The sequence below is a fragment of the Silurus aristotelis genome (assembly GCF_946808225.1).
Source record: "Silurus aristotelis genome assembly, chromosome: 8".
Classification (NCBI taxonomy): Eukaryota; Metazoa; Chordata; class Actinopteri; order Siluriformes; family Siluridae; genus Silurus; species Silurus aristotelis.
In genome coordinates this window covers 7854402-7881700 of record NC_139581.1, presented here as the reverse complement: position 1 = coordinate 7881700, position 27299 = coordinate 7854402, and the positions used below count along the sequence as shown (strand labels likewise).

The 27299-nt window shown below is 36.9% G+C and overlaps 1 protein-coding gene across 4 annotated transcripts in view; it reads right to left on the bottom strand.

Moving 5' to 3' along the window:
* Positions 1-7480: 7480 nt before the first annotated feature.
* Positions 7481-27299, bottom strand: part of aplp1 (amyloid beta (A4) precursor-like protein 1) — a 68266-nt gene continuing 48447 nt past the window's right edge. The window contains exons 4-17 of one of the 4 annotated variants that reach the window (XM_083547911.1): positions 26970-27079; positions 23694-23890; positions 21707-21993; positions 19724-19851; positions 19560-19634; positions 18124-18282; positions 17120-17248; positions 12956-13055; positions 12656-12823; positions 12052-12075; positions 11902-11969; positions 11579-11644; positions 10919-11062; positions 7481-10630 (exon numbers count right to left, since the gene is read on the bottom strand). In XM_083547911.1, the coding sequence (XP_083404037.1) occupies positions 10532-10630; positions 10919-11062; positions 11579-11644; positions 11902-11969; positions 12052-12075; positions 12656-12823; positions 12956-13055; positions 17120-17248; positions 18124-18282; positions 19560-19634; positions 19724-19851; positions 21707-21993; positions 23694-23890; positions 26970-27079 (1754 nt within the window). In that variant the 3' untranslated portion in view covers positions 7481-10531. Of the gene's footprint in view, positions 10631-10918; positions 11063-11578; positions 11645-11901; positions 11970-12051; positions 12076-12655; positions 12824-12955; positions 13056-17119; positions 17249-18123; positions 18283-19559; positions 19635-19723; positions 19852-21706; positions 21994-23693; positions 23891-26969; positions 27083-27299 lie in introns of all 4 variants that reach the window. The other 3 variants (XM_083547910.1, XM_083547913.1, XM_083547912.1) reach the window with 3 other exon arrangements.

Below are 27299 nucleotides of genomic sequence, written 5' to 3'. Positions count from 1 at the left end.
TTAATAATAGTAGCTTTCTGTTAAAACAGCAGCAAAATAACTAACAATCAACCTAGATAGATAGATAGATAGATAGATAGATAGATAGATAGATAGATAGATAGATAGATAGATAGATAGATAGATAGATAGATAGATAGATAGATAGATGGATGGATGGATGGATGGATGGATGTGTGGACCAGCCAAATCTTAGCACAAGGTCAAAACTAAGGCTTTCCTTATCCTTGTGGGGAACGCGCGCGCACGCCCGTACACACACACACACACACACACACACACACACACACACACACACACACACACACACACACACACACACTCTGAGGAGAGACATAAAAAGCGAGAGAGGGGAGGGAGGGTGCTTCAGCACCATGGACAGCAACTCATAGCGCATTCAGCTATTTAAATAAAGTAAATTATAATACAGTATTATTTGTTTATTATGATTATAATGATTTTGAAAAATGCAGACAATCACAGCAATTTGTCTGATTGTTTGTTTGATTGTTTGTGTGGCAATAAATGACTCACATTTGTTAGATATGAATGCAGGATCTCACTTGCTTGAACAAGTGAACTTTTGTTTTCACTCTAATGTTCTGTATTTTGCTGTATTAAGTTTACAAATTTTTTTATTTTTTTTTTATTAAAAGAGCCTTTGTGCTGTTTTGACTTTAGGCTTTAATCCAAGTCAAACTTTTATTATACTTTATTACAAAACATTTAGAAACAAATGCACTTTATAAAACCATTTCTAGTTTTTGTAGTTTAACTTCTCTACACAATATTAATAATTTAAACAATTTGATGATACTAAACTTTCCTTACTTTCTGCATGTAGCATGTCTACACTATATGCACTAAATGACTAGAACACCTGACTTTTCTAGTCATATGTGAGTCTTACCCAAACTGTTAAAACAAAAGTTGGACACAATTTTATAGGATGTCCCTGGATGCAGTAACATTAGAGCTCTGAACTCAACCCCACTGAACACCTATGGGATAAATTGGAACACTGACTGCACCCCAGACCTCCTCATCCTACATCAGTACCTGACTTTACTAAAACCCTTAGGGTTGAATGAGCACAAATTCCCACAGGAAAACTCCAAGATCTAGTTGACTTGACTTGAATATTTATAGAGAAGAGTGAAGGTTATTATCACAGCAAATAGGGACTGATTGTGGAATGGGATATACACAAACTATAGTGTATATTGATCTGGTTGGACTATATTTAGAGTGAAAATTTTATTTAGTTGAAACATCAGATTTTCTTTCACTAAAACATTGTTGTTAAATCCTTATGAGCAATAGTTGGAAGAAGTGTTCTGTATTGTTTACAGTGTTCTGTATTGTTTAAAGACTATGATTACACTCTTGATGTCACCCAAATGAGGATGGGTTCCCCTTTGAGTCTGGTTCCTCTCAATCTTTCTTTCTCATAACATCTAAGGGAGTTTTTCCTCGCCACAGTCACCATGGCTGCTCATCAGGAATAAATACACATCATTCACTTTAACTCTTAAATTCTGTAAAGCTACCTAGAGACAATGTCTGTTGTGAAAAGTGCTGTATAAATAAACTTGACTTGACTTGACTTGAAGATAATATTTTAAAAAGATCATATATTTCTTATTAAATATTGGGGACAAATATTGGTTGACTGACTCTGTCTCCATCTGCTGCCAAACATAAGCATCATTTAAGATATTAGCTTTAAATACAGATATATGTATTGCAATAGTACTCGTCTGGTACTTAGAACTTCAAGACATTTCTTCATTAGAATGTGAACTAAAGGTATTTATGTTAAGTAGTTTAATTAAAGATTCTAAATTATTGTCATATGAACAGTTTGTTTCAGCATACAATATAGTTCTTATTCTGTGACTCCTGCCAACATAAATCATAAGAACATAAAAAAAATGCAAAACATGAATTAAAATGTACAAAGTTGTAATAGTACAAAAATGCAAGAAGCAAAAGTCTCCAGTATGCAATGTAAACATCAGAAACATGCAGTTCCTGCAGAGATAGCTTGGGGTCCATGTTGGTAATTCATCTATTATATTGTAATTATATTCATATATAATTAATAAAAAAAAGTAAATAGTGGCACAGCATATAAAATAACAAACATAAAGAAGAATGGTTGGGAACAAATAAATAATGGGACAAAAAAACAAATTTTATTTGGACAAAATGCTAGATTTTGTGAAAATCCAACAATGATTGTACCTTAAAAACATCATTCAAACATTGAAGCATGGTGGTGGAACTTAAGCCTTTCAAATGTTTAAAGCTGCTATTGATTCTATGTATTGAATCAAATTCTCATCGAAATGCTGGAGGTCTGTAATATAAAACTCTTTATTTAGAATTTGACATTGTTTCTGGAACTTGTAGGAAATTCTGGATGCTAAGTGTCTGTCCCACTTGTCAAAATAAAACGTACTATAGGTGTGACTAAGTGTGTTTGCATTTGCGTGTATTCTCACCTTAAATCACGAAATGCACCATAACCCAGACCGCGATACAGTTACTGATAAGAAAAAAATAGATGAATGATGTGCCAAGCTGCAAGCAGGTTCTGAAAAAAGTACAGTAGGAAAAGTCTAAGAAAAAAAAAAAAACAAATTCACATTTCTAACACTGTATGTACAACAAATCTATCTACTGCTGCATCATCACGTCAGGCATTTGTAAATCTGTTTAGCTAGAACTGTCAGTTCTCAGTGTCTCAATTTTGCCTTCGTTAGAGCAGACAGAACAATCTTCTGCTTCAGTAGTCTCAAACGGGCTTGAAGTGAACATTTTGATCTCAGAACAGCACAGCATTTGGCTCCGATGTTACTCTGAAAAAAATTCCGCATCTCTTTCAGCAACCTACCAGCAAACTGAAGTTGAGTATGTCCAAGATGTTTTGAGAAATATGTTTTAGCATATTTGAGAGCAGAGACTCTGATTGTAGCTTGAGAAAAAGAAAAAAAAAATACAGTCATTATCATTAGCCAATCACAGGATGTGGCCACAAGATCTGCCTTGGTAGATCATTAATGTGCTGGCCATCTGCTCGGTTTTAGGGTCAACAGCCGTGAGCCATTGTGTTAAACTTGGCTGCAAGCCTGGCATCACAAAAGGCACAGAGTTCTTAATATGATTGATGCGATCGCCAACATGCATAAAGAAAGAATTTCAAGAATTCTGAGAAAGCATTAATCAAGTGACATTTTTGTAAAACAAACAGACAATAAAACATAATGAGGAATACTAAATAACTCACACACCAAAATGTACAGGTTTGTAATTACATCACATTGGACAAACTCTTATAACATGCATCATATTCACCTTTACTGCAATCACCATAGTGTTAATTTGGGTTCTGATGCAGGATTTGACACAGCAGTGAAGAAATATCATTACTCAGCTTGCTATATTTGAAGTCCCAGGTCATCATGGTGTGAATCTCACTTTATGTGCTAGCTTCACCATGCTGTTCTTGGACCATACAGTTTAGTTCCATGCCAACTCAACAGCATTTAATCAGGAACAAAACAAACGGGTAATGAGCTTTTTCTTGCCATTAAGAGCTGCTGGATTGTTTATGACCACAATCCTTATTGTTTATGTTTGGTACCAAATAAATTCATTATTCATTAAATTCATTAAATAGAATTTCTATTCTTTGCTTTTAGGAGGTGAAAGAAGATAAACTGTTTGTGATTGTCTGAAAGGTCGTCTATACACTGCTGCCATCTGCTGCTCAAACATGGCACTACAGCAGTAACCTAAAAGGAACCTTGTGTCATTATATTCGTCATTTTCGTCCTTTTGTTTTAATAGTCAGTAACCGAGATTAGTCAATCAACAAACCAATTAACCAATCAATCAGTAATAAACAAATACATAAATAAACAGGAATGGCTATTTAATTAGTGTTTCAAAATCCAGGCAGTAGAAATGAAAATCTTTTTACTTTACTGCCAAAAATGTGAAAGAAATACAAAAGTGCCTTCTAAAGCAGCCTCTTACCACTGACCCACTACTGTTATGCCCCAATGTAATCCTACTCCACATTTCGAGACATAGCCAGGCCATGTAAAATAAAGTGGCCAAGCTTGACCCAGTGACATCATAGTGTTGGGGCAACCTGGCATAGAAGTGAAATACCAACAGTGTGCTTCAGGAGAGGCCACTAGAGCAGATGGTTCACCATCATGCATGGAGGAAATTAGGACTGAGGCATTAGGAGTTGCTGTCTAATGCTTCTTTCATTATGATGAACCATAGCCAGGATGTTGCAGTGACCTTCCTAATCCCTCTCAGTGTGTGGACACTTCAGTTCTTACAGCAAAAAAAAGGTTCAGTTCTGCATCAAACCAGTGGCTTGTTTATTTTTATTTTTTGCATTGTTCTTTTTCTATCCATTCTCATGACGTCTATTCCTGGCCAAGACAACACAGAGACAGAAACTGGATGAGATGATGATTTATTTTTAATAAAAATGCTTCGCTAATAAACCAAGAATGAAGGAAGTATTACTGAATCCAGGCTTTAATACCTGCTGGTTTATAAGAGGCACTGCGATCTCACTAAGATCATTTGTTAATATTTCTCTTAAATATATCACATTCAGTATCCAAATTTTGATTTGCACAATGAAAAAAGAGAGTTAGTTTACTTCCCAATATGTGTGGTGTGTTTTTTCCCGTCAGTCTTTGATGCTCCAGACGTATGAAGATTTTAAAAGAATCATTGCTTCTTTGAACAAAATAAGTCAAGAATTTGATGGTAATTGTCCTCACCCAGGCCTGATTAAAATGTTTTTGAGAATGTTGTGTGCAACAGTGATTCAGACTGAAAGACTTCATAAAGAGCAAAACCAAGATTCCAGCAAGCTGACAATGAAGCATACCTAAAGCCACACAAGTAAATCTACCATCAGCCTCACTGATCACATACCTGTATTTATGTTGTATTTATGTCTTCCCGTGCACCATACTCTTTGTCTCATATGTCTCTTCTGAGCTTGAAGCTTTTAGGTGTTTCCTTGCTTTGGAATCCACACTTCAGGTTTCGCTTCTTTATCTTGTTTTGTTATTTTTTTAAATTGTTTTTTTTATTTATTATCATTATTATTATTATCATCATCATCATCAATATACTCAATATATATTGAATTGTATAAAATGGTGTGATCAGTTATAGATGATTACAAGTTGATGTTGATATCAAGGGAAAAAGTAAAGATATTTTTCACTCAGTTATTTTAAGTGTTTTAACCTTCACAGTGCATCCAGAGCTTATTACAATATATATATATATATATATATATATATATATATATATATATATATATATATATATATATATATATATATATATATATATATTTACAGGTCAGGCATACTATTATAACAATAAAACAAAACATTATGATCAGTGAAGTGAATACCACTGATTCTCTCTTCATCATGGCACCTGTTAGTGAGTAGGGCATATCTGGCAGCAAGTAAACATTTTGTCCTCAAAGTTGATGTGTTAGAAGCAGGAAAAATGGGCGAGCATGAGGATTTGAGTGAGTTTGACAAGAGCCAAACTGTGATGGCTAGACGACTGGGTCAAAACATCTCCAAAACTGCAGCTCTTATGGGATGTCCCCAGTCCACAGTGCTCGGTATTATCTAAAAGTGGTCCAAGGAAGGAACAGTGGCCAAGGATCATTGAGGAAAGTGGGGAATGAAAGCTGGCCCGTGTGGTCCGATCCAACAGACGAGCTCCTGTAGCTCAGATTGCTGAAGAAGTTAATGCTGTTAATGCTCGATGTGTCAGGACTGATTTGGCAGCAAAAGGTATATATATATATATATACACACACATGTTAGGGGAGGTCAACAGTTTTTCTAACTTTTAGCTTCTCTGTTGTGAAATGTAAGATGTCAGCATGAGGCTTATTATAAATTTATGGTTAATGTGATTAAATAATGGTGTCCAGAAATGCTTCAGCCGAATAAGCATTATATCCTGGTTTGGTGCAGTATTTGGTAAAGAAAGTAAACACGGTTCATTTAAACATGCTGTAAAAATAAAATGGGATAAGCAGCTGACTTAATATCTCCCTCTGGGGGAACTTTACATGCATAACATTTACAGTACTGTATGCGCCAAAAGCCTGAGGCTACAGTGGGTACAGGTCTACCAAAACTAGAAGGAGGATATTGGAAACTGACCAGAAACTCTAGATTAGATCTTCTACTGTCAAGTTTCTGTGAATCTGTGCCAACTGTATCCTCAGATTCCTATTCTTTAGTAAAAAAGGGCTTTTAGGACATACAGTCCTGTAAGTGTTATGCCAGTAAATTACACACAGGAGGGATTTTAAGGCAAATGGTTGTCCTATTTCACATTTTATAGCTTTCACTAACAGATGGATAAACAGACAGATGTACAGACAGATAGATAGATAGATAGATAGATAGATAGATAGATAGATAGATAGATAGATAGATAGATAGATAGATAGATAGATAGATAGATAGATAGATAGATAGATAGATAGATAGAAAGAAAGAAACTATGACAAAAGCTTACAAAGATAAAGCTTGTTGTATATTTGCAAGTACTAATGCATGTGACAAAAATAGCTCATATTCTTCATGTCTGGGCTATGAAGAAGCAGATCTACTGTTATAGAAAATGATTTAGAAACATCTGACCTTTCAGGATTGAGAATTTAAGAGCACTGCAGTTTAAAGTGAAATATGTTTTGCCTGTACTTTTGGCATTCGCACACAGTAGTGGTTGTGTAATAGGTTCGCGCTGTCTTCCTGCCCCCTTCCGATTCCTGATTCTGTAACAAAAAACGATCCAAGCCTGTATTAATCACTCTGAACCATGTGGTAAAATGTGGTCTAACAAGAGCTAGGTGGAGGTTTTGGGGCTTAAAGATGTGACAAAAACACGATAGCATGTCAACCTAAAGCATGTAGGAAGACATGGTGATGGTAGCACCATGATTGGGGATACAGCTTTTTTGAGAGAGGGTTTTAATCAATGTCTAATTTGTCAGATTTTGTTTATAGACAATGAACAAACACCATCTGACATTCCAGAGGATTTACAAAAAGAAACATGTTTGCCCTTATTTTTGTTATTAGCTCACAGTAGTAGTTTTGTGTCATTGGTTTCTGTTGTTTTCCTGTTTCCTATTCATAATTCCTGCTTGTGCCTATATATAAGAATTCTATAGAATATATATTATATAGTCTAGTGTTGATTACATTCCCTCTTTTGCATGTTAAAGCACTAACTACATTGCTTTCAATTTGATCTTACAACCTTGTACTATCATGAACAAGACTATAGCCCCATGTCTGACCACCTCAGACTACTATTATTGTGATTGAATGGGCTGCAATGTGTTATACGATCATAGTTTATGTCTGACAAAGTGACATCAACCGCCTAGTTGGTTTTGTAGGTCATTTGTAATTTTTATTAACATTTTAATGTAAGTACAATCAGCCAAACCAGTTCTCAGATAGATTGCTTGAACAATATAATCCCAATTAGTTCCATTTAGAAATACAGCAAATCAGTGAACCTTTCAATTGCATCCAGGAACATGTCTTTGGCGAAAATTCAAAAAAGAAAGAAAAAAAAAAAAAAAGAAAAAAGGATTTAAATACAGCTTATTGTTCGGGAATTGAATCACAACCGACGCTCTTGAAAAGTCAAAGCTCTGGTTCACCAAAGGTTTCAAATCAATATACAGTTTTACCAACACAATTAATTTTACAAGGGATGCTTTCTGTCATATTTTTATTATATCCTTTAAACTATTCAAACAGATGCCAATTAGACATTCCACACATATTTGACGAAACATCTTTTAGAAAAAAAAAGTGACTTATTTTTTGAACTGTGAACTGTTCTTATGAGTACATGAGAAGGAAACAATTTGAATGCACTTGTGCTTAGTTTATTTTTTTTATAGCCCAGGTTAAAATGTTAATTTTAATTTTACAGCAAACCACATCTTCGGGATATGAGATGAAATCCAGGGCAAAAAGCACCGATACGTATTTTATCGAATCTGTTCATTTATTCGTGTGTTCCGTGAGCAAAGTAGCATGACCCGAACTTTAACCGAGAGTGACATAAATAAAAACACATAATTACAACCAGAAAAAACACAGCATTTAAAAAGGCAATAATGCAGCAATTAAAATCTCCATTACAATGTTTACATTTCCATTGGGTTGGGAGAAGAAGGAAATAGTCATGAGGAGAACTATACAAATTTTCCCGTTGAATCACTACAGAATACACTGTTCTAACTCTGCTAAATGCTGGTAAAAAACGGACGCTTTAGCTAAAGGATCCTAAACCAGGACATCGAAACACATTCATAAGACAGCTCTATCCAGGCGATGGTTAAACATTCATTAATCTTTATGCAAACAGTTGGATGTATTTGACCGATTTTTATGAGTTTCACATCACATAAATTGTGGTCACATGGTGACTTGACACGATCAAACCCGTGAATGAGAGTTATTACGCGAAAGTGTTGATGTTTGCCTTATAAATGTGCGTTATGCCTCGAGTTGCATCCTTGTAACGCAGTGTTACTGACGAGTGAACACTTTGGGGGCTAAACAAGCAGGGTTCTCACCTTTAAGATTTCACTACATTAAATGGATAAAGAATGTCGTACTATTCCCATCTCCTAAATGGACTATACAGTCTATATAGGAAACTCAGGCTACTACAGCGATGCTCTCTATGTAAAACGCCTGATAGTCGAATATTCAAACCCAAACTTATAATCTGTCCTTTTATTGAAATTATATGAACTCGATCCTGTTGAAGTGTGTGGAAAAAAATCAATGAAAAACGGAAAAAAAAAAAAATTGGGGGCTATTTTTTCGGCAATTTGCTGGGGATGAGGTGTTTGATTAATTGATTTAAAAGTGCTAATCTAAAGTTTCCTGTCAATAGTTTTAGGGAATTTTAGGGAAAAGTCAGATTTAGAGCTTACAGAATGTTGCAAATTTAAAAAAGAAAACAAAATGGCGCAGATTTTTCTTTTTTTTTCTTCCACAAACGCAATTCTGAGGTCATTTCCGTTACAGACACCATTTCTCGCAATCCTACTAAAATTGAAATGTGACATCAAACAAATCATTCCTGTTAAGTATCGGAGGATTGGAGCTACACGACCCTGATCTCCCTAACAGTGCGAATCCACATAACGTCTACCTCTCCCCTAGCGTTAAAACGTACTTTTCCAACAATGGGTGTTTAGTATGAAAACAGAACCTGTGCAGACCATGTAACGTGTGTGTCAGGGAGAAAAGAAAATCAATAGAAAAGCCTATGAAGTCGATGTCGACCTAAATATACATTCAGTCAAGTTACGGTGTCGTTGTCTTGTGCTGGTTTATACAACAGTCCGTTTTCATTCAGCCATGTTAGGATTTTTTTTTTCTTTTTATTATTAATATTATTATTATTATTTTACTCTCTCTGTGTGAGCAGCACAAAGTCATCTTTTGAAAGTTTTGACATTCCACATAGCGAGTCGATACAAATTAACAACAGAAACGTCTATTGTAGATACCTTTTCAGTAATACACGCAATTTTTTTTTTTTTGTCTGTGACATTTTAGTTTCAAAAAAGCATTAAAAACAGGAACAACACAAGTACGTTTATAGCATAATACACCAAATTCAGCATGCTCTTCTTTACGTTAGTGGACTGCAGATCACCGATTTTTTTTTTTCTCCCTAAGAAGCAGTACAATGAATAATAGTCATTAAAAATAAGCACTAATTGATTAAGTCTGTGTTATATTTGGAACGATGATTGGATTCCTGTGATTCGATTCCTTTTTCACATGAAAGAGTATTCATGATGTGGTGAAGTAAAAGATGTCTGAGAGGGATCACCAGGCTCTTTTTTCCCCTCATGTATTAAGCAGTAGTGCTTCGAAATGCAATTAGTTGAGTGTTATTTCTGCATTCCGGCAGACAGGGTTTTTCATGTTATAAGAGCTACAGTGATTCTTTTCCCCCCTCGGTTATGTTTACATGCTGAAATATAAACTATGACTTCACGCACATCACAGTTTTAAAAAAAAGTTTAAAATGAAAGTTATGATTCTTTTTTTTTAAGATATTCCATAAAAAAATATAAAAACAGAATGCAATGCTGAACCCAGAGCAGTAGCAGAAACTACTGATATGGTTTCAGCATCTTCCAAAGCAAAAAGGAATCATTTTAGAGAGACCAGCCGCATAGATCTACTCCTTGCCTCTCTTTGTTTTTGAGAGCATCTGAGTGAAAACTCTGTATTTGCCTGCCATGTTGTTGGGTTTAATCATTGGGCATGGAAACGTACATACAGTGCTGGGAAAGGGGACAGGGGTTGCTATGGAAACCCCTGTTGGTAAACAGGAAGTGAGTGAAAAAAGGGGGGTATGATTATTATTATTAATTTTTTTTTTTTAAACTTTAGTTCATTTGCTCAAAGAATTTGTAGGTGGGGTTTTCATATCCGTGATTCTGCATCTTACTGAGCTGCCTTTCCTCTGGGCTCAGCATGGGGTCCACCTGCGGAGAGAATAATGAGAGTGTTTTGTGCATTTTTACAGATAACAGTGCATCATACACACAAGCATGACGAATCTGTTTGAGATTCTAAACAACCAAATCTGCAAGTGCACCTGTCCCTGGGAAACTTGTTTCTACAAACCCAATAACATTCGAATGAGTGAATTACGATAAACCTGTGCTTTCCCTTGCAGCCCGACCTGTCTGCTGAAGTGTCTGCTACAGAACATGAATCATATCTTTTTGAATTCCTAAATACCCATTTGATACAAGTACAGATACACTTACTTCCACGATGCCATGGCTGATGGTGCCATATGGCTTACGACGCACCAGCAGCAAACTGATCACCATCACCATGGCAATTGCCACGGCAACCACCAGAAGCCCCACCATGGCACCACGGTTAAACGTCTCAAGAACGTCTGGCTGCTGAGGAACGAAACAAAAAAACAAGAAAAAGATGGATGGATAAATGGATTGATGGATGAATAGATGGAAGGATAAAGGAATGGACAAATGTATGAATATGTGGACAAATAAATACATGGATGGATAGAAGATGGATGGATGGATGGATGGATGGATGGATGGATGGATGGATGGATGGATGGATGAATGGATGGATAGATAGATGAATAGACAGTTGGATGGTCGAATAGTTAGAGAAATACATAGACCGGTGGATGAATGGATGGATGGATGGATGGATGGATGGATGGATGGATGGGTAAATAAATGGGCAGATGGATGGATGGATAAATAAATGGGCAGATGGATGGATGGATGGACAAATGATTGAATGGTTGAATGGATTAGGTTAGTTTGATGCAGTTCCCCAAAAGATATCCAACATTTTCATAATTGTTGATCTCCATGTTCTAATCATTGTGCCTGTTATATTTACACCATATTACTTCTATCATGTCATGCTTTTAAAACACTAACCAGCTCATCCCGCTGGATTCCTGGAGACTTGTAGACCACCTGCTTCAGCTCCACAGAAGTGTTAAACTGTAAACCACAGAAAAAAACCCTCTCAATACAAAAGAAGAAAGCATTCAAAATCATAATTCTAATTCCTAAATGCCATTTTTCACATATTTAATGTTACTTATCTAATGTAACTATGTCTACTGACTTCTAGCTGACTTTAAGACAGCAGTCACATCCGGCAGTAAAAACAATACCACATGCCATAAATACACAGCTAGACTAAACTGCCCACTAAGGCTTTTCCGCGGGTATTAGGTTACTGATACATGTGTCACCTTCTCCTCATATTCATAGGTGGGAGCTCTCTCAGACGTGCTGTAATCGTACTCGTCTACAGCAGACGCTGTGGGGAGAGAATTCAATTAGCTGCAGAAGAGGGCAGACTAAATATGGAGGCAGATAGAGCACCTAGACAGAGAGCTTACCTTTCTTGCTGCTTGGCTGAGAATCTTTATGGCATGAGGTAGAGAGAGAAAACGATAAACATTAAGCTTCGAGAGACTAATAACTGTTTATTTACAGTCTAAAACCATAGAAAACTGAGGGAAATTCACTCAATTAAATTTTTTTTCCATTAAACATTTTTTCAGGTGTTAAAACTTCATCTAGAATTAGATGAGCTGGGGTGCAATTAGCGTCCCAGTTCATCCAAAAGGGGTTCAAAAGGATTGAGGTCAGAGCTCTACAGCAGGCCACTCAAGATCTTCCCCTCAAATCTGAAATTGAATGGTGCAAAAAGTCATTCCATACAATTGTGTGTCTCCAACTTTGTGTTAAAATTTTTCGGAAGAACCACATATGGCTGGAAAAATCAGGTGTCCCATTACTTTTGGCTAAAGCGTATAGTCTATAATGTACATAGGGTAATAGGTAATTTTAGTTGTTTAGATAATTTTGTTGTGAGATTGGAAATTCATATAATAATATTAAAGCAACAGCTACAGAATTATAATAAAAGACAGAATTATATTAAATGACTTCAACACATCTTTCTTTATGCATTAGATTCCAAAAATAACTGGTGAGCACCTATGCGAGGTGGATACGGACGGTTCTGGAAAGCTCTCTCCTCTTCCTCTTCATCCTCCTTCTCTTCCTCGCTCTCGGCAGGAAGCAGCTCCTCTGTGGTGCGCGTCTCTGAGAACGACGTGGTCATGAGTTCGGTGATGTCACCTCTCTCCGTCCGCACCAACTCCTCTGCACGGAAGCAGACACAATGTGTGTGAAGACGCAATGCGGATTCAGTATCTGTACTCGCAATGCTATTATATGAATCGTTTCTATGAGGTCTCGTCACTAAGACAAGATTTAGGGCATGTCAGATCGTACGGATCTCATCGTGAAGCTCTTCAGCCAGAGTGGGAACCTTATAGAGCAAACCCAAACTCTGGTTCATCCTCTCCTCGATCACGTGAAGGTGAGTATAGACCTGAAATCATCAAAACACACTTAGTGAGCGGAAAGTAAGAATGCAAGTTTCAAAATTTTAACAATTTAAATAAATTGTGTCAAGTTTAAGCAACATGGCTTCTATTTCAAAAAGTATGTAACAGTTTAGACCATAAGTGTCAAACTCAAGTCAATTACATCTGGCCCACGAGATCATTTTATATAGATCTATTATTATTGTTATTAATGGCCCGATATAAAACGCTGATAACACACAAACTACAGATCCCATAATGCAGCACTTCAGCTGCCTTTCCCGCATCAATCAAGTCAAGCTTCTGTTGATGTATACAACGCTATTGGAAAGTTATTGCGGAGCCCCTCACAATGATTTGTTGTTATTTTAACTTAAAGCTGAAAAGCAAAAAATTTATTTGTTAAAAAATGTATAAGTTAAAAAGCACAAGTTTTATTTATATTTCCAGGTTGTTGTTTTTTGCAGCATGTTCATATTCTGAATTTGTATAATTTTGACAGTTAATATTTTTTTGGAGAGCAAAATATTTTAAGTTATTTAAAGTTTAGGTTTATTTCTTTATTAAATGGCATAAAAGCAAAGAAATTGGATTGTTTCGATTTGTTGTTATTTTAACGTTTACTTAAAAGCACAATTTAAATTTATTTTTTCAGGTGTTTTTTGCAGCATGTTCATATATCTAACTTGTATCATTTTGACAGGAGATATTTTAATGGAGAGCAAAATATTTTAAGTTATTTAACGTTTAAGTTGATTTATTCTGGAATAATATTCCTGTCTGTTTTTATTCATATTTATGTAAAAAAAAAACATTTAGTTTTAGTGTGTTCAATAAATGTTTATCCCGTTCGGCCCGCGACCTAAAGTATGTTTCAAGTTTTGGCCCCCTGTGCAATTGAGTTTGACAGCCCTGGTTTAGACAGTTAATTGACCTTAAGTGTAATGAGGTCGTATGGATTTTACACAAATGCGACACCAGTTCACCTCTGGTGGCGTTAATGAATTTGTTGAATGAAGGTAAAATTTGATTGAAGGAAAAGGGTTAGGGTTAGTCTAAGTGTAACCCCACTGAAGTGACAAGGAATACAAAGTTTCCTCATTTAGAATGAAACATTCGGAATCAGGAATAAAAAACAAGGAGTGCTGTTTTATTTTATTTTAGATTAATTTTTCAGCAAAACTTTTATTCCTCTTACAACACAATAACCTGATGACACACCTTTTATTAATTATTTAAATGACGACATCCTTTTCTAGTTAAACTTTTCATTTCTGTTCATTCCTGTTCAATCCTGTTATCACTAATGTTATATTCAATCACAACCTCTTTTTTTTCTCATTTTAACTTACTGAAACTGTAGCTTTTTATATATAAAAAACACTATAAAGTGTAAGATGACACTGGAGACTCCTTCCATAAAGCTTAAAAAAATATCATATATACAGTGGGTACGGAAAGTATTCAGACCCCCTTCAATTTTTCACTTTTTGTTATATTGCAGCCATTTGCTAAAATCATTTAAGTTCATTTTTTTCCTCATGAATGTACACATAGCACCCCATACTGACAGAAAAACACAGAATTGTTGACCTTTTTGCAGATTTATTAAAAAAGAAAAACTGAAATATCACTTGGTCCTAAGTATTCAGACCCTTTGCTGTGACACTCATATATTTAACTCAGGTGCTCTCCATTTCTTCTGATCATCCTTGAGATGGTTCTACACCTTCATTTGAGTCCAGAAATTTTTGATTATACTGATTAGACTTGATTGGGAAAGCCACACACCTGTTTATATAAGACCTTACAGATCACAATGCATGTCAGAGCAAATGAGAATCATTAAGGTCAAAGGAACTGCCTGAAGAGCTCAGAGACAGAATTGTGGCAAGGCACAGATCTGGCCAAGGTTCCAAGAATTTTTTTGCTGCACTTAAGGTTCCTAAGAGCACAGTGGCCTCCATAATCCTCAAATGGAAGATGTTTGGGACGACCAGAACCATTCCTAGAGTAGAAAGTCAACCATCACTGCAGCCCTTCACCAGTGGGGCTTTATAGCAGAGTGGCCCGACGGAAGCCTCTCCTCAGTGCAGGACACATGAAAACCCGCATGGAGTTCTCCAAGATGGTGAGAAATAAGATTCTCTGGTCTGATGAGACCAAGATATAACTTTTTGGCCTTAATTCTAAGCGGTATGTGTGGAGAAAACCAGGCACTGCTCATCACCTGTCCAGTATAGTCTCAACAATGAAGCATGGTGGTGGCAGCATCATGCTGTGGGGGTGTTTGTTAGCTGCAGGGACAGGACGACTGGTTGCAATCAAGGGAAAGATGAATGCGGCCAAGCACAGGGATATCCTGGACGAAAACCTTCTCCAGAGTGCTCTGGACCTCAGACTGGGCTGAAGGTTTACCTTCCAACAAGACAATGACCCTAAGCACACAGCTAAAATAACGATGGAGTGGCTTCACAACAACTCCGTGACTGTTCTTAAATGGCCCAGCCAGAGCCCTGACTTAAACCCAATTGAGCATCTCTGGAGAGACCTAAAAATAGCTGTCCACCAACGTTTACCGTCCAACTTGACAGAACTGGAGAGGATCTGCAAGGAGGAATGGCAGAGGATCCCTGAATCCAGGTGTGAAAAACTTGTTGCAGCCTTCCCAAAAAGACTCATGGCTGTATTAGATCAAAAGGGGGCTTCTACTAAATACTGAGCAAAGGGTCTGAATACTTAGGACCATGTGATATTTCAGTTTTTCTTTTTTAATAAATCTGCAACAGTGTCAACAATTCTGTGTTTTTCTGTCAATATAGGGTGCTATGTGTACATTCATGAGGAAAATAAATGAACTTAAATGATTTTAGCAAATGGCTGCAAAATAAAAAAGAGTGAAAAATTTAAGGGGGTCTGAATACTTTCCGTACCCACTGTATTTCTTTGATTAATAGCATTTTTTTTTTATCTTTCTTGTAATATAGACCATACCCTGTACACCTTACATGTCTTTGAGTTATTAACATTAACCTGGTATATGAATTACACAATGCACTACTGTCAGAGGAGCTGAAAAAAAAAAACCTTAACCTTCTGACAAAACAGATTCAAGAATCCTGTGATATATTAACAGGAACCTTGCTGTACTATGTGATTGTTCTGCGAGTAGGTAAGCAGCCAGGTCTTCATGTAAAGCTCTATTAAAAGCTCACAAGCTGAGCAAAATCCGTTGACAATAAATATTAAGTAAATTTTTTTTTCATTTGAATTAGGTTGGGTTATTTTTTATGATTTCTAATTAACTTGTTAGAGCATGTGCGAGTAGTATGTGTAGTCACGTGCACCCACAGCTGGAATGTTTTCTGCATTCAGATTCACTGTACTTTAATTACTTTGCTTATATTTGGGCTGTTAATGAGAAAATACTGCAAGGAGAAGAGGTATAGAGCTGTAGAAGTGGTGAGTGTATAAATCAGAATCAGTGCATAAATGCACATTTCTATTATTTAAAAAAAAAAATTTCAGTGGACAGAAGAATGATTTAATTTAGGAAAAGAGTGGATGGATGGATGGATGGATGGATGGATGGATGGATGGATGGATGGATGGATGGATGGATGGATAGAGAGGAAAATGGTTAATGAATTGACAAATGAACAGATGGGTGAATATACAATAGATAAATGGTTAGATGGATGAATGGATGGGTGGATCAATTGCTTGATAAATAAATGATTAGATGAATAAATTGAGAATAGATGGATTGATAAATGGTTAGATGTATGAAAAACTCGATGAATACACAAATGGTTGATGGATGGATGGATGGATGGATGGATGGATGGATGGATGGATGGATGGATGGATGGATGGATGGATAGATATTATCTAGCATATGGGATCAAACAGCGCTAACTGTGGAAGTGGTGAATGTATAAATAGCAGAAAATGTGAAATTAGTTAAAGAACATAACAATAAATGATCACTAATAGGTTGGTCGAAGCAACTGGATTTTTGGTAGACGGAAAGAAGGCAGACTGACAAAAACCCGTAAAGAGTGAGCACCTGGAACTTCATCTGCTCAGCCTTCTGAGGGTCTACAGACTCGATGTGCTGGTAGTGACGCAGTGTATGTCGCCGATCCTTCTGCTCGGCAGCCAAGTAACGCTTCAGAGCCTGCAGCACACGATCTGGCTATATGTGGGAAACGTTTGTGTGTGGTGTGTGTGTGTGTGTGTGTGTGTGTGTGTGAGAGAGAGAGAAAGTTGAAGATTAGTACATGAATTTTATGAGTCATTTTAGCAAATATTATGTGTGTATAGTGTAAACTAATAGTAGATGTTCAATAAAAATCAGACATTCATAACAAAACATTAGGTAAATTAGTAAGGTTATGGTGTTGTTAGGAAGTCTGCAGTGGCTCACAAAACTATTCACCCCTTTATAATTGCACATTTTGTAACGTTACTACCTGAGGTGCACTCAACTGGGATTTAATGCCATGGAAGTAGAAAAAAGCTTATAATGAGAAAGTGGGAGTAAAAATCAATATAATTTGCACAAATTATTCACTATTGTATACAAACAGTGAACAAAAGCTTGCAGTCGTTTACGTTTTTACCCTTGTTGCAGCATTTCATGCATTACATTAGTTAATCAGTTCCCATATAAAGTAACAACATTTGTTGAATAACTGGACATAATCTATAGGCTAAATAAAGGCTTCATGACACATGAGCCTATTAAATTCACTTTAGTTTCAGGTTGCAAGTCAGTGAATAACTATGGTTTGAAATGAGCTTAAAGAGTACAATATGTGCATGTGTGGGTATGAGGCTTAATTTTGCTGTGTGTGTCAAGTCAAGTCAAGTTTATTTCTATAGCGTTTTTCACAACAGCCATCTCAAAGCAGCTCAAAGCAGTCTTAAAGCAGCTTTACAGAAATCAACAGTCAAGGTGAATGGTGTGCATTTATGCCTGATGAGCGAACCGTGGCAACTGTGGCAATATACATACATACATACATACATACATACAAACATACATACATACATACACACACGCATTACCTGTGGTGGATCGCTCTGCACAGCACTCAGGTAGCTCTCGAGTGCCAGGCGGCGGTTGTTGTTCAGTGTGTCTACGACGCGGGCAAGATGAGTCTCCACAAGCCTCTGCCTCTCACCTGCTACCTGCTCCTCCAAAGTCTGTAACACGGCCTGGAAATGCTGAGAGACACAAATGCAGAAAGAGTTTATGTCAGCTTTTAAAAAAAAATTACTTTAGTGTCAGCTAATGTGCATGTCAAATATTTTGTCTTTATGTGTGTGTGTGTGTGTATATATATATATTGTACACCCCTCACATTTAAGCAACCATTTCATTACTTGTTTTCAACCGACAATACTACAGAAATCAAAATTGGATATACTTTAGAGTAGTCAATGTGCAGATTTACTGTCCTCTGTAAATAACTCAACATACAGCCATTATTGTTTAAATAACTGGCAACAAAATTTAGTACACCCTGTGTGAACATGTCAAAACTGTGTCCAAAGTGTCGATATTTGTTGTGAGCTCCATTGTAATCTATCACTGCCTTAATCCTCCTGGGCATGGAATTCACCAGAGCTGCACAGGTTGTTGCTGGGATCCTCTTCCACTCCTCCATAATGACATCACGGAGCTGCTGGATGTTAGACACATGGCACTTCTTGTGAAAGCTTTAGAAGAGGCTTCCTTCTGGGAAGACAGCCATGCAAACTGACTTGTAGCAGTGTGTTGCGTATGGTCTGAACACTGAAAAGCGAACCTTCTGCTTCTGCAACCTCTAAAGCAATGCTGCAGCACTCATGCATCTGTTTTTTTTAAACAGCTGCTGCACCTGATGCACAGCAAGAGGACTTTGATGAACCCTACCGAGGTCTGTTCAGAGTGGAACCTGTCTTGAAAAACCTCTCAATGACCCTGGCCACTGTACTGTAACACAGTTTAAGGGTGTTCCTGATCTTCTTATTGCCTCTGCATCTTTGTGGAGAGCAACAATTCAAATTCTCAAATCCCCAGAGAGTCTTTACCATAAGGTGCCATGTTGAACATCCAGTGGTCAGTATGAGAAAATTATACTCAAAACACCAAATTTTAACTGCTCTAATACAAGATAAACAATATGTATGCTCCTGTCAAGCAGACAAAAACATGAACATGATGAAAAGGACTTGTGGCTTTGCATGGTTACAAGATGTACAGCTGTTATCACTTAGGGTGTACTACCCATTTATTTGCCAGCTATTAAGACAATAATGGCTGTAAGTTGAGTTATTTTTAAAGGGCAGTAAATCTATGCTGCTATATACGCTGCACATTGACTATTAAATAAATCTAAGTTTCATTTCTATAGTATTGTCCTTTGAGAAGGTGTAGTACAATGTTTGCTGAAATGTGAGGGGTGTACTCACTTTTGTTAGATTATTCAAAATGTTAAAATATTCACTGCTTGCCCTACCTCATTCAGTGCCTGGCGGTCTGATTTCGGGAGGTTCTTTGACTGGTTATCAGCCTCGGCCCACTCCTTCATAATCTGTTCCGACACACACAAACATCTTAGAGTCATACGAATCGACACTGTTACTGACACGCAAAAAAATAAACATAGCATGAAGTACACACCTCGTTGATACGTTTCATCCGTCGCTCCTCCAGATCCATCTTGGCGCGGAGGAAGTTGGCGTGTTCGCTGTCGTCACTGGGCATCTCGAAGTAGACGTCTACGCCGTCTGTAGGACGCACCGTGGGCACTGGGAGAGAAGAACATGATCAATCAAGCAGTCGGTTAATGAACGATTGATGATTTAGAGTCAACTGTATTTAACTAATTACACTCGTGTCTAGACTTTGAATGAAACACTACAGAAAAATCGAAAACATGGACTGATTATGCTGATTATGTGCGTATCAGTATAATGTGCATTCAAAATATTCAAAATAGTGAAGAAACAAAACTGGCATGTAAGTGCAATTTTGGTTCATTTAGTTCTCCTTAAAAAGACTTTCATAAATAAGACGCATTTACAGTACTCTGCTCTGGTTTCAGCACGCTTTAAATAAGTTAATTTTATTATTATATCTAAATAACTAACATGATATATAAAGCAAATCTGTCTTGATGAAAGGTGTAGTGTCTGATAATGTAAGGAAGGACAAAGGAACCTGACAGTGAAGACTGAAAGTGGAGGCTAGGAGGAAGAGTATCAATCAATACAGATATAATGTCAGACTACTCAGCATTATTGAGTTATAGAGATGAAGCCGAGATGGAGGCACTGCATTTGCACTATCCAGTATAAACTCCGATGTGTGTGTGTTATGAACAGTAGAGTATGGGACACCCCATCACAGCCCTCAACCAGCCTCCATTGGGAAGTAAGATCTAATGAAATTCTCTTATAAGAAATGTACAGCATTTGAAATTAACTCCATGTAAAAATTATATTGAAATTTGTGCTAAACAATAAAGACAATCTTGGGCAAATGAATTAACCTAATTCTCACTCGCTTCACTAAACTTCCAATTTGCATGCTAGTGAGTTGTTTGAATTTTACCTAATAATAATTTACTTTTCTCAGGATTTATTATATTGAGGATTGGGCGCAGGGGACACACAATAATTGAGTGGAATACTAAAATATTTTATCTCACCAAATGCAAATAACAACATAACCTACCGAATCTACGTCTTGATACTTTGATATATGTACAGCCCAAACACTAAACACACATACATACACTATATGGATAAAAGTTTATAGATAACAGACCATAAGATTTGTACGTGTTTTTGAACATCCTATTCCACATTCAGTCCCTATTTTCGGTTATAAGAACCCCCACTCTTCTGGGAAGACGTTGCACCAGATTATGGAGTGTGATTATGGAAATTTGTGCTCAATCAGCATTTTATTGAAAAGGTATTCAATAGATCAGAGCAACATTAAAGGCCACTCCGACCTGTGTAAAGGTATAGCTTCATGGAGCTGGCTTTGTGCACAGAGGCATTGTCATGCTGGAGACTTCAATTCTACTGCATTTAAAGACATGCTGTACAATTGCGTGCCTTTAACTTTGTGGTAACGGTTTGAGGAAGAACTATATATGGCTGGAAAAGTCAGGTGTCCTTGTCATTTTGTCCATAAAGTGTACAAATTGTAAACAGCATCAAAACACTTTTTTTTAGAATGGGTAAGAACAGAACTCATTAGTCTCACAACTGACAAAATAAAAGTTCAACTTTTGTTACACACTGCTGACTAGACAAATTGGCATTCCGAGTTCTTTAATATAGCCAGATGGCGATTAACTGACGATGCAGAACACTTGTGATGAAGAAGAGCCCAATACCTCTTCCACATTTACTGCGATCTGGCTACAAAGAGAAAATGAGGAACATTACAAATACAAAGATATGGCCTTTATTTAGAATGCAAAGCCTTTTCAAAATCTTTCACAGAGGCTTTATGACACATTGCCAGTATAAGTGTGTAAAGCATTCAAAAAAGATGCAAGGGCATTTCTAGAATCCCACAGCCTCAGTGCATTGATTCGTAAATCTGTATTAAGAGTTTGAATTACAGTTTGATGTCAGAGCCACTCACCGTCTCCACGTGGCAGAGGTTGTTGTGTAGGGGTCTTGGCACCCTGAGAGTTCTTCTCATAGTAGAAGTTCTCCAGATAATCGGAAGCCTGATAGGTGCCCGAGTCGATGGAGTACTCGTACTCCTCCGGATCCTTCACCGTTGTGGGTGCTGCCTCTTCGTCTTCTTCGTCATCTTCATCTTCTTCGATTTCTTCTTCCTCCACGGCTTCCTCTTCCTCCTCCATGTCATCCTCTTCTATGTCTGTTTCAGGGGAGGGGCTTGGTGTGGATGGAGTCACCTTCACGCTGCAGAGCAAAATATTGTTATTAAAGTAAAATAAATAAATGTATGTCTATGTTGATTACAAAACTGTTGGAGATCATGGAATGTTAGCATATTAATACAATTGCTGCTGATCCATATTGCTGATCCGAGTTAATTAGTTTCTAAAAACAACATTTTTTGGAGTGTTTTATTCCAATTATACAATTTTTTTTCTTTTTGTTATTACAACATTTTTTTTTTCTTTATTTACTTTCTGTTTATCGCTTACATTCTAACAACTACAGTACAATCGTTCCCTTGCCAGCTTTTATTTTTCAGAATCAAGAATTAGTATAAATACAATAAATATATATATATATATGTATATATATATATATATATATATATATATATATATATATATATATATATATATATATATATATATATATATATATATATATAGAAAAAATACAGTATAAAATCTTTTAACCATTATTTAACACACTGTTATTATTCTTTGTGATATGTCCATAACACATAACATTGCCCTAAACTAAGTGTTCTGCTCTTGATAAAGTGCAACTTTATCTGGTAACAAACACACAGTTTAGTTTATGCTTGACCAATATACGTATTTTTTACTGTCTTCATTACGGCACTGGCGTTGGTGTAAGCTGAAAAATACAACGCCCCTATTTCCTAAACGTTAGCAAATGGCCTTGTAAGATAATGGCCACTGAAGGATCCAGATACGTGAAAATCAATCTGCTTCACACAATGGCCTCCAGCTATTCATGAGTTTTCTAACAGATATCTTATTTAATCTTCATTATGCATTATTTATTATTCTTTAGTTTCCTGTTCACACACATGGTATATTTACTGTTTCACATCATACCACATGTACATTCCTAATACTGCTCTTTTATGATTTAATGACTAAAAATGATGCTGTTCTATACAGTCTTCTTCTTCTTCTTTCGGCTTCTCGCATTAGGGGTCGCCACAGAGGATCATACGTCTCTATACCACCCTGTCCTCTACATCTGCCTCTTTCAAACCAACTACCTGCATGTCCTCCCTCACCACATCCATAAAACGCCTCCTTGGCCTTCCTCTTTTCCTCCTTCCTAATCACTAAAAGCACTTGTACTGATACGAGGAAATGACAGCAAAATGTTTGTACTGGGTTTTCACTTATAGATCATTTTATATGTGTATGTATTAAATATGAATTGAATATATATTTTTATTACCATTCTAGCACTTTTAAAATGAAGGATGGACACAATGCATGATATTTTGCCTGGCATATACCTGGCTTTTCCAGCTATATGTGGTTTTTTCCCGAACTGAAACCATAAAGTTAGATGCACATAATTGTACAGGGTGTCTCTGGATATGGTAGCATTACATTTTCCTTTCACTTGAACTAGGAGACCTAAACCTGTTCCAGCTGGACAAAACCCGTGTACACAAAGCCAGCTCCAGGAAGACATAGGTTGAAGTGTAAGATCTTGAGTGGTCTGTTATAGAGCTCTGACCTCAACCCTATTGAACGACTCTGGAGTGAATTGTTTACTAACACCCAAAATCCTTTCAGAAGTGTGCAGATTGTTATAACAGCAAATGTGGAATTGCATGTTCGAATAGTACATATGACTCTTATAGTCAGATATACACACTTACATGCAATAAGTGCATTGCATCTATAGAGAATGGAGGTAAATGCTCCTACCTTGTGGTCTCTTTCTCACCGGCCAGTGATATTAAAGGCGGAGTTGCTCCCTGTGCACTGTCTCCACCTTCGTATTCGCCACGCCCACTAGCCCCGCCTCTTCCTGGGCAGCAGACGTACTCTACACCCCGGAAACGATCGCCACATTGTAACAGCATCCCGTAACTATGGAGCTCAAGGCTGTCTGCCGCACATGCCTACAGAGAGCCAGAGAATACAGAGCAGAAAGAATGAAGGTCACAAGTTTTACTGTATCTACTGAAGTTCAATAGAATTCCAAGCTGCATTCTGAGACTAAAAGCCACATGATGTAAATGTATCAGTTAAATTAACACAATTGAGACAGTTGTTTATTCTAAGGAGGGAAAAGTAATCTTTTAATTTTGGGATTTTTGGGGGATTTTTAAGATTTACAGCAATAACTGATTACCAACATGACGAAAATATGAACAGCTACCATTGTTATTTTTCGAAGTAAAATGGGTGTGACGACTGGTAAAAATATTTGATATCAATGAGAATGGATTTCAATGTTAAAGCCACATTAATGTTCACTAATTTAACCAAAATTCAATATCTCAATGCAATGGCATGATCATATTTATTTTTAAATTGCTTAATAATTTAGAAATGTTTAATTTAGAAATTATATAATTTAGAAATCATTTGTTGTCAAAATTGGAAAAACTGTAATCCTCCCAGTTAAGCAATAAACATGACTTTTACTGAATGAGCAAAACATTTCTTATTCATTCATTATTCAAGGTGGATAATTCAAGTTGTAGCTATACTATAACTATACCACCTTTTAGACCAATCCTAGATTCTCTTACTCTGCTTTTACTTTAACAAAAAGTGGATTAAAAAAATTGCCTCATGATCTCAAGTTCAAGTGCACATGGGTTACGCAGCAGAACAACAATCCAAACCACAACAGCAAGTCCACCTCTGAATAGCAAAAAAACAAAATGGAGGTATTAAATTGGCTTAGTCAATGTAAGGATTTAAATCTGATTGAGTTGCTGTGGCAAGTCAAGTCAAGTGGCTTTTATTGTCATTTCTACTATACACATTGGTACACAGTAAAATTTTCTTTCAGCTTCTCCCATTAGGGGTCGCCACAGCGGATCATCCGTATTCATGATCCGCATGTTTGATTTGGCACATATTTTTACGCTGGATGCCCTTCCTAATGCAACCCTCCCCATTTATCCAGGCTTGGGACCGGCACTAAGAGTGCACTGGCTTGTGCAACCCTAATGGCTGGGGTTGGTTCCCTGATCGGGGATCGAATTTTTTTTACAAAAAAATTTTTGTAAAAAAAAAAAAAAGGCAGGTTTGTTCAGTTTTATTTCCTCAATAAATGAAATCACTGGATTTTGTATTTACTCGGGCTATCGTTGTGTACTATTAAACTTTGCTTGATGAAAGGAATAATTTAAGTGTGACAAATATGAGAAGAATAAAAGAGATCAGGCAAATACTTTTCACAACACTGTATATACAGTAGATAGACAGACAAACAGATGGACAGACAGACTCCTGCACAGGACTGAGGTCATTTAAGTCCAGTGCAGGAGAAAAATTAGAAAAAAAAATCTGAAAAAGAGGCCAAACAAATGAACACTAAAGAGGAGAGCAGGCCGGAGATCAGGCAGAAAGAGGAAATGATGGAATTAGGATAACAGAATGTTCCGGAAGATGCCAAAGTAAATGTCATGACATTTAAACAACATTCCATTCCCTCGCTCTTAAACTGATTTTCCACATAAAAGTGTCACAACTAAATACACTGCTTGAGATTTTATACAGGATTGAAAAATCCTTTTTTGAATAAAAGACTCTGCCAGGCGCTGCTCATTTGGTTAATGTCATATTAGAATGTCATGGTCATGTCATGTTCATATCATGCCATGCTATATGCGATGTCATTAACTGGCTCCATATATGGACTTTAATTTACTCTTGCAGGTCTCCTGCTGTTCTCTTTAGCGCTGTTCCCGTGTTTATGGCAATTACATTTCTGAATTATGATTGTCCTTGTTGTTTATGGTCTCCCTTAACGCTTTGGTATGTTTATATCCTGTTCTCAACTCTATAAAAGGTCAATCATTTCGGTTTTAAAGGCTGTGACGGGTGTTCTTATGGATTATACAATTTATGGCGTGTCTTTTTGATAGTCCAATTGCAAAGCAGTGTTTCTCCAAGTGCAAATATATTAGTTTATTAGCTGTGATGTGATTTGCTGCATTTCGAAAGTCATTTCAAATTTCAAATGTCATTTTGTGTGTAAATGAATTCTTCCAATGGGCAGGTATTACAATTCTATTTAATATGAAGGTTAAGAAACCTTAATTTTTTAAACAAATCTTAAATATCTGTCTCATTAGCTCAAAAATAATTTGATTAAGTTATGGCTTTTTATGACTGTGGTAAAGTTTTATCACCAATTACAATCACCATTTTATTAGAAATGTGGCACAAGCTTTAGATCCACTTGTTTGAGCATCTCTCGTTCTCGTACTTGTATGAGTTCATCCTAAACATAGTCTATCAACCAAATGATATCCGGTCAGAAGCCAGAAGGTGTTTCTTTTCTACTGATTTTAACCAACAAACAAATTTATATTTTATGGGCAAAGTTGTTAATCTTCTTCTTCTTCTTTCTTATTTCGGCTGCTTCCATTAGGCGTGGTCACAGCGGATTATCCGTCTCCATACTACTCTGTCCTCTCCATCTGCCTCTTTCAAACCAACTACCTGCATGTCTACCCTCACCACATCCATAAACCTCCTCCTTGGTCTTCTTCGTTTCCTCCTTCCTGGTGGCTCCATCTTCAGCATTCTTCTACCGATATACCCCATGTCCCCCCTCTGCAAATGTCCAAACCATCTTAATCGGGCCTCTCTCACCTTGTCCCCGAAATGTCCTACATGCACTGTCTCTCTAATGAACAAATTTTAATCCTGTCCATCCTCATCACTCCCAACGAAAACCTCAACATCTTCAGCTCTGCTACCTCCAGCTCCACCTCCTGTATTTTACTCAATTTTTTACTAAAATTATCTTGGGGACCTGCCAAAGTCTACTTTTTACTTGTCATGGGGGTCCCTAATGTCCCAGATCCCCCCTCCCCCCAGCACCCCCTCAATTCGAGCACTGCTTGCAGCACATCCTTTCCAGTTCGGTTCCTCTGCCTGGCCAATTGGTACAAATCCTAAACTGGTAAATAAACTAGTAAATCTGATTTTAAGGGGGAAAAAAAAGCCTCCCACCTCTTTAGCAATGTTATGCCAGTAGATGTAGCTCTCACAGGAGTCCATCTGCTCCTGATGCAAGAAACGACAGCGGTCTGGAACCAGAAGAGCCTCACTCACATACTCGCCTACTGTCCAGAAAGAGCAAGAATTAGTGATTGTGAAGGGGATGGCAAAACGAGAGAGACAGCAGAGAGACACAAATATAAATGGTCAGAAGAATGGATGTGTCAGTATGACAGGGAAAGAGTGTAAAACTAAATATCAGTTGGCAGGTGAAATCGCTGTCAAAAAGAAATCTCACTTTCAATTCATGTCAGATAACAGAAGAGTATAAAACCTCAGAAA